The 13901-nt window shown below is 32.1% G+C and overlaps 1 protein-coding gene across 3 annotated transcripts in view; it reads right to left on the bottom strand.

The window, feature by feature from the left end:
* Positions 1–86: 86 nt before the first annotated feature.
* The window catches only part of LOC106873738 (brain tumor protein), a 40978-nt gene continuing 27163 nt past the window's right edge, over positions 87–13901 (bottom strand). For all 3 annotated transcript variants that reach the window (XM_014921230.2, XM_052973664.1, XM_014921229.2), the window contains exons 5-12: positions 12478–12798; positions 9864–10221; positions 8751–9065; positions 7071–7179; positions 5078–5238; positions 4797–4985; positions 2419–2570; positions 87–2224 (exon numbers count right to left, since the gene is read on the bottom strand). In XM_014921230.2, the coding sequence (XP_014776716.1) occupies positions 1916–2224; positions 2419–2570; positions 4797–4985; positions 5078–5238; positions 7071–7179; positions 8751–9065; positions 9864–10221; positions 12478–12798 (1914 nt within the window). In that variant the 3' untranslated portion in view covers positions 87–1915. The remainder of the gene's footprint in view (positions 2225–2418; positions 2571–4796; positions 4986–5077; positions 5239–7070; positions 7180–8750; positions 9066–9863; positions 10222–12477; positions 12799–13901) is intronic.

Consider the following 13901-nt stretch of genomic DNA (forward strand, 5'->3'; position numbering starts at 1 on the left):
CCAGTAATTTTTAAACACCAAGTAATTTAAACTATAGATTTTTTTTCATCTTCATACACAAATATTTTCGTAAATGAAGAAAAATATATTCTTTGTGAAGCTTTATTGAAAAAAATTCAACATAATTGGTTAACATTTTATCAAGGATATATGTATGTATATATGTAAAAAGTGAGGAAAACCAGATGGAAACAAACACTAAACTACAGCTATTTAAATTTTTTTTAAACATATATTTTTAAATTCTGATTTTAGTAATAGCATAACATTTCTTTTGGCATAGTAGTTTTAGTAGCCAACAAATACTCAATTTCTATTAATATGAAAAATCAAAAAAGAAAAAAACCTTTGAGAACAAGAACCACTTGTGATTCTTAGTGAAAGAGCTTGATCTTGTCAAGCTAATATATATAAGTTGAAGGGAATAGATCAGAACTGATATTCAATACATATACACCAACAAAGTGTGTGGTAAGTAAGTAGCTTGCTCACCAACAACATGGTTCCTGGTTCAGTCTCACTGCATGACACCTTGGGTAAGTGTCTTCTACTATAGCCTCGGGCCGACCAAAGCCTTGTGAGTGGATTTGGTAGACGGAAACTGAAAGAAGCCTATCGTATTGTATGTGTGTGTATATGTTTATTTGTCTGTGTTTGTCCCCCCAACATTGCTTGACAACTGATGCTGGTGTGTTTACATCCCCGTAACTTAGTGGTTCAGCAAAAGAGACCGACAGAATAAGTCCTAGGGTCGATTTGCTCGACTAAAGGCGGTGATCCAGCATGGCCACAGTCAAATGACTGAAACAAGTAAAAGAGTATCTTTTATCAACAGCAATTAGTTTCCATAACATCAACTGTCTGTTTCAGTGTGCATATGCACATGTGTATAACTATGTTTGGGCTGAATTTATCCCAAGTTACTCTGTAGGTAGTCATAACAAATAACTCCATCTCAATGTTTCACAACTCAATTATATCATACACAATACATGCACACAAAACTTAGTGCTAGAAGAATATTCCTTTAGTTAGCTACAGAATATTCAGATATAATAACCAGACAATTCTCTTAAACTTGTTAAAAGCATGATGAAAAAGAGAGGAAGATTAGGTTAATAGTAATCTCTCCACAAGTACCATCAAATTTGCTTGCTTTAGTAGCAGCTCCTTAGGTGGAATATCCAAGTTGGCAAAAACAACACTAATAATTTGAGATAGACAATTACAAAGGGAGGGGTGGGAATAATTTAATTTTTAAACTTGAAAAATAAAGAAATATTCTTTTTAGATATATCCTTTCAGATCTGGCAGTAGAACAAAAAGGACTAGTATATATTATAGATCACTAGCTTTTTTTTAATATATATTTATAAAGGCTACACAGTCAAAAAATAAACATTTAAAATTTTCTCATGTATTTCAAATAAATTTATTTACATTTAATATCAAGAGGTAAAAAGATGTAACACAATTTCTAAATATATATAGCTAAACCAAATTTGCAAAAATCTATATGGATTCAAAATACAGAGTAACATTAAATACACCGATTAAAAATAAATTCAAAAATGTCTAAAATGGAGGGAAACAGATACAAGCAAAAATAAGGGAAGAAAAAGTAAAATACAAATAAGTCAATACTGGGAGGAAAATATATTTTCTTCGAAATGTACAAATTTAATGTGATCTTTCAAGTTAACTTTGGTACTGCCTTTAAGAGCAAAAAGCCACCACAGAACAATTTAAATAGTGACAGCATTAATTCAGAGGCAAAAATACATAACACTGATTTGACAGTTCTCAAAACAGCGCTTGAAAACAAAATACTAGTGCTGAAGATCAGCAGTACCAAGGTTAATTAGCATAACTGAAATCTGTAAATAAACATGGAAAAAAGTAACGAAATATAGATCTATGTAATATATAAAGTGTCTAGAACAAGAACATGATGGTTGTTTTTAGCAAGTGTAACTATATAACCTTCAGATGTTATATTGAGACCACAACAACGACTAACTTTGACATAAGGACACTCAAATTCTCCTATAAGAGACCCATCAGATTGGAATACAGCAACATGAAAGCGGTTACCATGACTGTCTCCAACCAAAACATCTCCAGCATCACTGATGTCAATTCCATTCGGGTAATTTGTGATACTTTCACATCCAATACGTCTCAGAAACTGCCCTTCCTCATTGAATACAACAACACAGTGTCCCTAAAAATAGAACATAAATTGCAATTTAGATTAAAATACCATCCCAGTACAACAATTTGTATGAAGACAAGGTTTAATAAAAATCTATACTATCATTCAAATTAGTCAACTTAGCTCTTAGAAATAAACCATTATAAAAATTACATTAATTAATGCTAAAATTTTAAGAAACTATAGTAACAACATATAATTACCTTGAAATCACAGACAAAATATTCTTTTCCACTAATAGCAATGTCAGATGGTTCACGCATATAATCACTGCAGTCAAACCATTTAATCAGGTCTCCAGTTTCAGCAATACAAAACACTGTTGGCGAGACACTGTCCACAGCAACAATGTGACCTAAATAAAATATCAAACATATCAATAGAATAGTAACATAGAAATCTAAATTTCAGAATCATTCTCATATGTGAATGATGGGAAGCAATAGCAAACACTTATTAATAAAGGAAATGTAACCTATCTTTCAAAATTAAAATATTTTCAACTACTTCCCTCTCATTTTTTTCCAACCAAAGCCAAGTTAATATAGGCATAAAGAAATGTGCTCATCTAAGGAGGAAGCACAACTTTGGGTCTTGTTTTTATTGAAATTTGACCGCATTTTTACTGCACCAATTTTTGAAGAGGTTTACAAAATTAGCTTCATTTTATTGACACTAAAATATAAAAATAAAGAAACTATACTGCTTAAAAGTAGCAGTTATGTGTTATTCTACAGTTAAATACATTTTATTGAAGCTTTTTTTCCCAACCAATTTTCTATTATTATATAAAAATGTAGGGAAGCACTGGTCCTTTACAGTGAACTTTACATTTAATTTGGTCAAAACTAAGGAATATAGTAGTGGCTGTAAAAATATTGAATTCAGACTAAGATTCTGTGTGTGTGTGTGTGTGAAAATTAATACACATGCATATACCATGACCCCTTATTTCTCTTCCTCTCTTGATGCTTCTCTAATTCTTTCCTTTTTCTTTTCCTTATAATCATATTTAATCACTCCTTACTTTACCTACTGGTCAAGTATCTCCTCTATAGTAAGACACCTATCTTTATTCTTCTACTCTAACCCCTCACCTGGCACACAGCCACTTCCCTCAGTTACACTCCCTCTCCCAGTTGGGCACATCACCACCATCTCTATCTCTCCAACTGGGGTAACCACGTATTTCCTCTACAGCAAGACACCTATTTCTGTCCGTCTATCATAGTTTAACCTCTCATCACTCGACACAAAACCATCTCACTCACTACTACTCTCCCTCTCAGTTGAGGGATCTTTGTCTTGCAAGTTATTTAGTGACCTAACTGGTGCTGGTGCCACATAAAAAGCACCCAGCACACTCTGTAAAGTGGTTGGTGTTAGAAAGGGCATCCAGCTGCAAAAACCAAGCCAAAGCAGACAATGAAGCTTGTGCAACTTGCCAGCTCCTGTCAAATTGTATGACTCGTGACAACATGGAAGACAGACATTATTAGATGATGTTCTCCAAATTTTTGGTATTTCTTTACAAATCCAACTATTTTCTGTATTTCTATAATGGTCAGTTTTTTTAATAATTTGTATGATTTTTCAAATACAGTAAATAAAATATAAAATGCATCATACATAAGAGATGGTGAAGTTTGAACAGGGTGTTTCAAATTCTAATAGTTTAAGTAATATGTAATAATGAAAGTAATGATATCTAGAAGAGTGAAATTTTTAAAGCTAATTCTCTTCTAAAGTTTTCAGAAGAAATCCAATCAGTTATCCTCATGACTCAAAACCCATTGAATATTTGCTTCTCTTTATTCCAATTCAAGAGTTCAGCATAATAACAGCAACTGCAGAAAATAATCATTACGTAAAAGGAAAGTAAGAGGACAATCAGGACAAAATTAGGGCATTTTTCCATAGATATAATAACGGACATTTAATAAGCACCTCGTTAAATGATGATATTTAAATAAAATTTATAAATAAATATATTATATAATTTTATTCATTACAAATAAAATTATATAAATTTTATCTGCAACCAAAGTAGTTCTGAGGTAAAGATTCCATATCTCACTAAAAAATTTAGTTAAAAAAAACAAGTTGCTTACAAAAGCGGTCTAAATTCAAGATTATTTTAGATTAAATTGAAAGACACACAGTGCTTCATTTAGTTAGAAATACAAAAATAAAATTTAAACAGTAAATACTAAATCCTTCTGACGAATTTTTACCAAAATTCTTATCTTAAACTTATATATAAAAAAGATTAGATTATCAACTGCTTAACCATCACCTACTCAGTGTCTTTCAATGATTTATAGTGTTCAACATAAAACAATTTCATCATCATAGCCCAAATAGTAGGTATAATCTCCTCCATTCTCAATTTAAATAAACATGTCAAATTAATTTCAATTAATAACAGCGCCTTTTTCTGATGTATGTAATTAACTGAATCAACTGAATATATTGCAGATACTTTTTAATAAGCAACCGTAATTTTATACTCAATAAACATAAAAGAAAAATGTATAGATATATACAAAATATAAAAACAAGAGAATAGCAAAAGTTTTACCTTGTTGAGTAATTGCTAAACCAGCAACAATGTCAATGTAACGGATGGCAATTTTCCTGATAAAGTGTCCATTTTTAGTGAAAATTTGCATACGGGATCTTTCATTTCCTCTGTCACAAACAACATATTTTCCAGTATTTCTCATGACAGCAACTTTCCTTGGGTACCAAAGCTGACCTTCATCTCTTCCTGGAAGCATTGAAGAAAAATAAATCATAGAATGGCATCTATATGTCAAGAAACTTAATCATATTGAACTGATAAAAAGTATTAAGCTATACCTGGTATTCCAAACTGGTATTTAAATTCTCCATTTTTTTCAAAAACTTGTATACGATGATTGTTAGTATCAGCAACAATAATGTCTTCTTCAAGACCCAAACAGAAACCATGAGGAGAATTAAACTGTCCTTTGCCAGGCCCCAACTGCCCAAATTTGCACCTACAGAAAAAAAAAAAGAAAATATAAGAAACCATGTCATTATCATCTCCAGCATAAAGTACTGGACTTATTAGAAATGTGAATAGCATAACACAAAAGCAACAGAATTCTAGAACTTCTTAAAATGTTTTGCTTCGAAAGTTGGAGAGTTTCTCCCACAATGCAGATCACTGGAGATGCTCTCATTAAATTCCCTCAGAGCTGCATAGGCAGCAACATGCTTGTTCTTGTGAAAGTTGTCACGAGTTTCACCTTTGGACATGCGTAATTTTAATTAATGCCTCTCTATGTACACATCAAGTGCAACTTAGCTGAATCATAATTCATTTCAGTATTCCAAGTGAAACTAAAACTGAGGTGTCAGACTACTTTCTCTCTCTGGCCCTTGTTACCGTTGATTTAAAAGCAAAGGTGTCTTCACTTTCATCTTTGGAAGCAACTGCAGTGCTGTGTGTCCATTGACTGTAATTTGAGTGTCATATGCAGCACTGCAATATTTGTCTTCAAGCCTGTCACAGAGTATGATGAACCTGTTTTGTACTACAACTGTAAACTCCTCACATAGTTGAGCAACACTGATATTATTCCCCACTCAATTTGTTTCATAGGAACTGGTGTTCTTGCAGCAACATATCTAGCATTTGCATAAAACAATTCCATGCTAAGATATAATGCCCTTGAAGTTGTTCTATTCACATGTATTTTTATGTTGTTAATCCATTTTTTTTCTAGCTAAGATATAATCCATTTGAGCACAGCTGTTATAGTGATGACTATGTCTAGAGTTTACCTGTATGGTTCTAAAAGCTGTATCACTAAAATGTATCCTGCAGAAATGGCTCATCATGTTTTGGTAATCTTGCAGATTTATGGTGCCAAATGCTATACACACAAGTTCTTCCTTCTTGGTCAGCATCCTCATATTGGAAATGCTGACAATAAAGTACAATTTACGCTAGAAGACAATGACTGCAGCATCTATATCTACATCAGGTTTGGGCAGTCTTTGAAGATTTAAAAATATTGTATCATAATCATCAGGAACCAATGCTGACTCAAAGGCTGATGATGTTAATTCAGGAACTGATTCTGGTGTCATCACATTGTGAATTCATCTTTTTCATTTGCTGATAGTTATATTGAGGATGCAACAACTTCAGCAACCCTGCTCTGTTGGAGCTGATCCTTTGGCCTTTAATGTCCATCATCTACAGGCAGCAGCTTCTATTGTCTTTATGTTTATCCTGTAGCTTTTAGACTCTAAGGTTCCTCCTGTAACAGCAATTACTAGCTAACCCTAGCTAGTTATAGAGTACTGCCTAATCAAGGACTATACTGAATTGAAATCATTTTGTAATACAGTTTATTCTGCAACTGTTGCAGAAACTTCTGATCCTCATCCAAAAAGTTCTGAGAATCATGTTTGTTAAAAAGTAACTGCATTTTTTTTCAATATCTAGGATTTCTCAACCTTAGACCCTGGCACGTGATGCTATTTAAAATCATACCCAGGATATTAACTTTCATCATCATTAAGCCAAAGCTGGAATACAGATAAAGGTCAAGAAAGAAATTAGTAATTAAAATTATTGAAGGTTCCTTAAACTGAATGTTGAGTAATTAAGATAATTTGTCTAAACTGCCATCATCATTTTAATGTTCTCTTTTCCATGTTGCAATGTAATATATAAAACAAAAATGTCAAGCTGATGTTAAATTACTAAAATCTTATATACACCTATTCTTTCAAATTTTTTCTTTTCTTTTTTTGTAAGTAAAAAAAAATTCAATATATGCACATTCTCCAAGGAATTAAAAAAAAAAAGACTTACCTTATTTGCATAGGGCTCATTTTGTTACTTCTGCGAATAGGAGGATATGGTGGAGATATATTTGTAGGAAAATTATTACTAGATGCACTAGAAGTATTTGATATTGATCCTAGAAAGAGAAAACATTTCAGGAAAATTTTCCTTTAAATTGTTGCTAAATATATTTTGAATGGAAATTTAAACAAAAATGGTTTCAAATCTTAGCACAAGGCCACCAATTTTGTGGAAGGGTACAAGTCAATTATATTGACCTAGTCTTCAGCTGGTACTTATTTTATCAACCACAAAAGGACAAAGAGCATAGTTGATCCTATCAGAATTTGAACTCAGAATGTCAAGTCAGAAGAAGCATATTTTCCAGCACAATGACAATTCTGTCAGCTCACTACCTTAGAATTGATAATATTAACACAAATAATACCAATGAATGTACAAATGCTGAGTGCTAGATGAACTTGTAATATTAAAGTATAATGGTCAAGGCAGTGAGCTGGCAGACTCATTAGCATGCTGGGCACAACACTTGGCAGCATTTAACCTGTCTCTATGTTCTGAACTCAAATGCTGTTGAGATCAACTTTGCGTTTCATCCTTCTATGGTCAATAAAAGAAGTACCAGTTAACCACAGGAGTCAATGTAATCAACTTACCCACTGCCATGAAATTGCTGGCCTTGTATCAAAATTTGAAACCAATATTAAAGTATAATGGTTGCATGTTGCAATGAGAAATAGTACGAGGAAGTGATTTCACATAAAAGGGCTTATAATTATCATATGATCTTAACTACACAGCAAGCATACTTCATTTTGTTTCTTAAATTTTTCAAGTGAAACCACTTCATATAAATACATTACAACTAAGCAAAATTTTTTCGGTCTTTTTTTAACCAACAAAAAAGTGTTATCTATGTAACAAAATAATAAATAAAAAAAACTGAAACTGAATGTCATGCATTCAAGATAAAAGCAATTATTCTATGCATGCTCATTATGTTTCGTGCTTTCTTTGGTCAGTTTTTGTAGTAGACCATACGATATTAGCCTCTCACTCAACCAACCTACCAAGTTCCATTTCTTGAAGATGGTCCTCTACAATCCTCTCACTTTTTACCTTAATGATACAATCATTTGATTCACATATTTACATAATACATTTTCACATATTACATAATATCAGAACTGGAGTGAAACTACCGTTTTTGGCCTAAAGAATGCAAACCAAATGTCTCAAATGATAAAAATTGTGCCAGACAAATTAGATAATAAAAAAAAACAAAATTCTAATTCTTCAAAATCAATTCTGATAAGGCTGTCAAACTCCTTGTTTTCTCACACTAACAATCTGATATTCACTTTATTCTAACATTTAACTCCTATTTTTATCTTCATTGCTCTGCTTTTATAAAGAAAACTACCTCAATTAGAAAACTTCAAATCATAAATAAACTGGTTCAATCTATTTGAACAATTCAGAAATAGCCAAGAGACACCAATGTTAAATTTAAACTCATGAAATAGTTTTAGGATTCTACTTAAACCTATCTTGTAAAATTTTGAATTTAGTGAAAGCTACACTGTACAATTGGGTTTTAATTTTCATATGATTTGTGACCTTTAGAAATAAAACAAAACAATAAAGAATTTAATTACAAAATATAGAAAAAAGTTAGCAACAGACCTGATGTAGAAGTTGAATTTATATTGGTGAGTGAATTCATTATCCCCATGTTACCAAGTCCACTTAAGCTTCCTAAATTTCCCAAGTTGTTGATCATATTTGTTGATGGTGTCTGATTTAAAAATCCCACTAGTGTATCTATATTTGATAAATTTGTGGTTGGAAGAGGAGAAGTTGTAGCAGTTGGACTAAGTATATTGGCAAGAGTGGAATCAGTTTGAGAAACTGGCGTTTCAGTCCTACTTCCAGAAGTAGTTAGTCCATTTACAGTTATGTTCAATCCAGAAACAATGTGTTCATTCAAAGAGAGTTGTCCTAGACATAAAGAAAAAAAAATTTTTTTAATCAATTTTAAGATTTAAAAAAATTCTTTAAAAATAACCTGTTACAAGATGAAAAGAAATTAGTTGTGTACAGCCAACCCTAAAAAGGCTGTGTACTCCAAAGTGATTACGAAGAGTTATTGTATAGATGAAAATATAGAAATATGAACTCCACAGTAATTATGAATAGCTTCATGTAGCCATCCGTAAAAAGATGTGTGTGCTCCAGAGTAATTATGACTAGTTTGTAATTAAACCAGCACTGGAGAATGCTCTAAAGCTATTACTTATGCCAATATATGACTAAGCACAAACAGGTATGAAGATGGACAGGTATGATACAAAACATTAGCAATTTAGTTTTGACATTTTTCCATGGGTGAGATATTTTTTGTACATTTAGAAATTTACAATATTAAAATTGATGGTACATAATTTCAAATAACACAAGAAGCTGGAAATAATAGGTCACACAAAGAGGTACAGGCAAAATAGCTGAATACTTTTGTGTTACATTATTAGATACATTTTTGTTAATTTTGAAGATATGTTCTATGACTCTATAGTAAAATTAGAGCAGTTAGGTGACATAAAGAGCACCTACAAGAGCCAGCCTATTTATCTTTCAATCTACTGAAGTCTAATGTAGTTATATATACTAGAGCATATTCACACATCAATACTTCAATGCAAAAATTAGTATTTTACCAAAGTAAAGCATTCACTTTTTAATCTTCACATTTCAGTAAATCAAACAAAAAATTTAATTATAAAAAACACCAATGCTTACCTCGTCCTAGTTTTGTCATATCATGGTAAAGTGGGGCACTTGGTGCACTATTAGTACTAGCAGCATCAACTGAAATGCCGCTATCGGACATAGCAGGACTGTGAGAGCTACGCGACAGGCTGTTTTCAGGAATGTTGTGTGCACCAGTGATTGCAACTCCCATTGGGGAAGAATCAGATGATGACATGTGCAATGAATTAAAATGAGATCCCCCAGTAATAGGTACTGGTGTAACTGCATGCATATTGGGAAATTCTGAAGTAGATACTTGAGGCAACTCCGGACTCAGTACACCAGTGGGTAGACTGAAGCCTTCATTTTCAAATGATGAATGAAGAGATGATATTGGATTTTCAATCTGTAAAGAAATTGAAACAAAATAACATCATTAATGTTGATTTGATATATAGAGAAAATATATGCTTACACATGGCTGTACAGTTAAGAAGTTGGCTTCATGACCACATGGTTTTGGGCTCAGTCCCCACTGCATGAAACATTAGGCAAGTCTCTTCTATTATAGCTCTGTGCTAATCAATGCCTTGTAAGTAAATCTGGTAGATGGAAACTGCACATATTATGCACAAGCATCATGTTGCTTGATAAAGATTAGTGTGTCTGCATCACTGTTCAACAAAGGAACTGGAGTAAGTACTAGGCTTCCTTAACACTCAAACTAACCAAATAGAGTCACCATAAAAAAGTTATCAGTTTCAACTAGTTTCTCCTAAAATCGGTGGTCAGTCAGGCAAAAAGAGTCAGTAGGGCTCACTCTGTAGAGGCAGACAGTTTATTCATTTGTTCACTTTTACATCCGTTTTTCTATGCTGGATGTGCTAGATGAATATATTACCTGAGTGTTGTTTTACTATCAGTTGGTTTCCCTATTGCTAACCCTTACCTGTTTCTCAAGTAAGGTAATATATTTCATGTTGTTGAAGGTGCCAAGCAAGCATATATATTTTGATCTCCAAGAAATGACACTAACATTGCCACAAGTAGCTTGTAATTTTCAGAAGTGCAAATGTAAAGACAGACAACTTATACATATATATTATTATTATTATTATTATTATTATTATTCACACAAACAATACAGGCTTTCAGTCTGTGTACCAAATCCTTTTAAGGCTTTGGTCAGTCAAGAGCTACAGTAAAAAGAAACACTTGCCCCAAGTATTTAATCCTACACAGTGGGACTAAACCTAAAAACCATACAGTTGAAAGCGAAGTTCTTATGGTCATGCCTATTTATTTTTATTTATGCATGTGATAGCATTAACTTTCAATTTCATAAATACACATATACATGTTATATATATATATTTCAAGTGGGAGTTGGAAAATCTGAAGATTTTAACAGAAAGCAAAATACCTCTATATCCCACAGAGTAGAGGAGTGATTTATTAATTTTGAAAGAGTTCAATATTAAAAAAGAAAATTGACAAGTTTTTGTGTCAATAGTAATCATCACAGGAGACTACAAAAAGGCTTATAATTGTATAGGATAGAGTCTACTGTGACACCATCAGACAATACCTGCATGGAATTAAAAGTACAACACTAATTAAATTAAATTTTTCTATCCAGTTTTTAAAAATGTAATCAGTATTTCCTCACCACTAAGTTTTCTGAAATGAATCAGCTCAACTTAAAAGTTAAATCAACTTTTTTCACATTTCTGATTCCACTGTGAGCTCTAATAGTTTTCAAAATTCTGAATTGCTGAAGGAAACCTTTAAATTATATTGGGTATATCTGAATGAGCTGCACAGAAATGTGTCAGATTTTCTTTTCTTACAATAGCAGACTGGCTATTCAACCCCACTCCAAGATACAAGGAATGAGAAAGCAGAAATAGACATAAAATCATACTCCTTATACTCCCAAATGACAATAAGTGTAGACCAAAGTTTTAAAGTAATCTTGGATTTTTGGTTACAAAAATACCTTTCTCGTCAGTAACCTACCCTCTGGAACTAAGTTGAGATGCACTTAATTACCTTCCCAACATCATATTTAGTAAACTGAATTTCAGTGTTTTCCAAGCAGAGAAAGAAACTGATAATTATTTAACCTAGAGATTCAAGACAACTTATTAGTTAGTGCCTTCCCACTTCATACTAAAAAGCCTATATCCCTCACTTAGTACACCCATTTCATTAAAAGTGTAAATAATGCAGATACAAATAAAATGTAAATATTTCCTTTCATATTGCTAAATAAATTGGTTTGCTATATATATATTGTTTTAAATTTGCAGCATACTTAATAAGGAAGATGGGTGTATACATCCTATGTATAATTACAGAGTGGAATATGGTATTGGGAACATGGCCTGGGAGCTAAGAGCCAAGAAGTTGGGGAACTATTTGGCTGGGGGTGGGGCCGGATATTAAATCAAAGTTTTACTTTTGTTATTACAATATTAAAAAATTAACCCATGTATTTATTAATATTATGAATGCTAGAGTTAGTTCTGCTCGTAAAAACTGTTTCATGCACATTTAAAACTGAATTATTACCTGCAATACTTATTTCTAACTTAAATACTGAAAACAAAATCATAATACACATTATAATAAGCCAATTTAAAAACAAATAATATAGGACCTTTGGGTCATTTGCATTCACCAGCTGAATGGAACCAAATGTTTTTCGGATGGCTTCAGTAAATACAACGTCATCTGTCTTGAACTCAATACTTCTATTCAAATCTGGCTTAGGATTGTTGTTAAAAAGATATAGCATCTGATTGACAATGACTTTATGTAACATGAGTATTTGATAGCTGTTCCCATTTTTCATAACACGTTCTGCAAATTTACTTCCATCTTCTATCTTCTCAATTTTCTTCCCAACATTATGACACATTTCTATTATAGACATTTCTTGAGCAGCATGGATTTCTTCTAAATCCTTTAATAATTCATCCTAAAAAATATTAGAAATATGAAATTAAATATAATCAAAGGATATATTTCACTTTCAAATTTAAAACTAGACAAGAGAAATGGTGTAAGTTTTCAAAATTAATATCACATAGGCCTTCAATCCATAACACAGGTCTACGACCAAAACATTATTTTACATTTATTAGGTGAAATTGATCAATTTTTATCTGCTGATTTCAAAAATTGCAAAGAAATTACCCTATCACAGAGTTTCTTCACAAAATCGATCATTGCATTTTACCATTATGTCAGAATTTGACTATTGTCTTTTATCATTACTATTAATTACCATAATAGACTATAACTGTATATCTAAAAGGTGTAATTTGGAAATATAAATATCTAGCAATGTTCAGGCCATTTCAGCTACACAAAAGTACCTGCATCACTGTAGCTACAGTCACTTACAAGCAGTGAGGAGAGAGACATGCTTTAAAAGGTCCTGTTGCTTAGGTTAAAGCGTTTTTTTTTTTTTTTTATCAGTTATTTCCTCATGCCTTTTTTTCAATTTATATATATACTACAAACATTGTTTCATTGTATATGTTACATTTCAATGCTTCTTTAATATTATGTAAGCATTTAGATGGTAAATCAACATATACTGTAAAAAATGTCCACTTCCTTACAGATCTCCATATCATTTGAAGCAAGGATGTCTTGTAGAAATGTGCAAGCAAGCCTGGGCAACTTTTGTTACATTCGTAGCAAGATAATGATTTAAAAAGCATCTGAGAAATATTACCAAATTTGTCAAAAAATCTTGCTATGCCAACTTTGGTATAAAGGACCAAGATAAGAAGTGGGCTCCTCATAAAGCTTGTTCAATTTATGTTGAAGAAGACAATGAACAAAATATACAAAGTTTTTTTCATTTTAGGATTCCAATGATTTATCCAGATCTCCCTTCTGCATTGCAACTTGTTGCCAATGGACCATACATTCCAGTCACATCACCACTAAGGAACCATGAAGACATACACTTGAGTTCTGAGTCAGAAGGCAGAAACAGCAATGATCATGAAGACTTCAATAGCAGTGAAGGTGAAGAACCTCAACTATTCAAGCAGTATGAATTAAATT

Source organism: Octopus bimaculoides, chromosome 16, assembly GCF_001194135.2.
Source record: "Octopus bimaculoides isolate UCB-OBI-ISO-001 chromosome 16, ASM119413v2, whole genome shotgun sequence".
Classification (NCBI taxonomy): domain Eukaryota; kingdom Metazoa; phylum Mollusca; class Cephalopoda; order Octopoda; family Octopodidae; genus Octopus; species Octopus bimaculoides.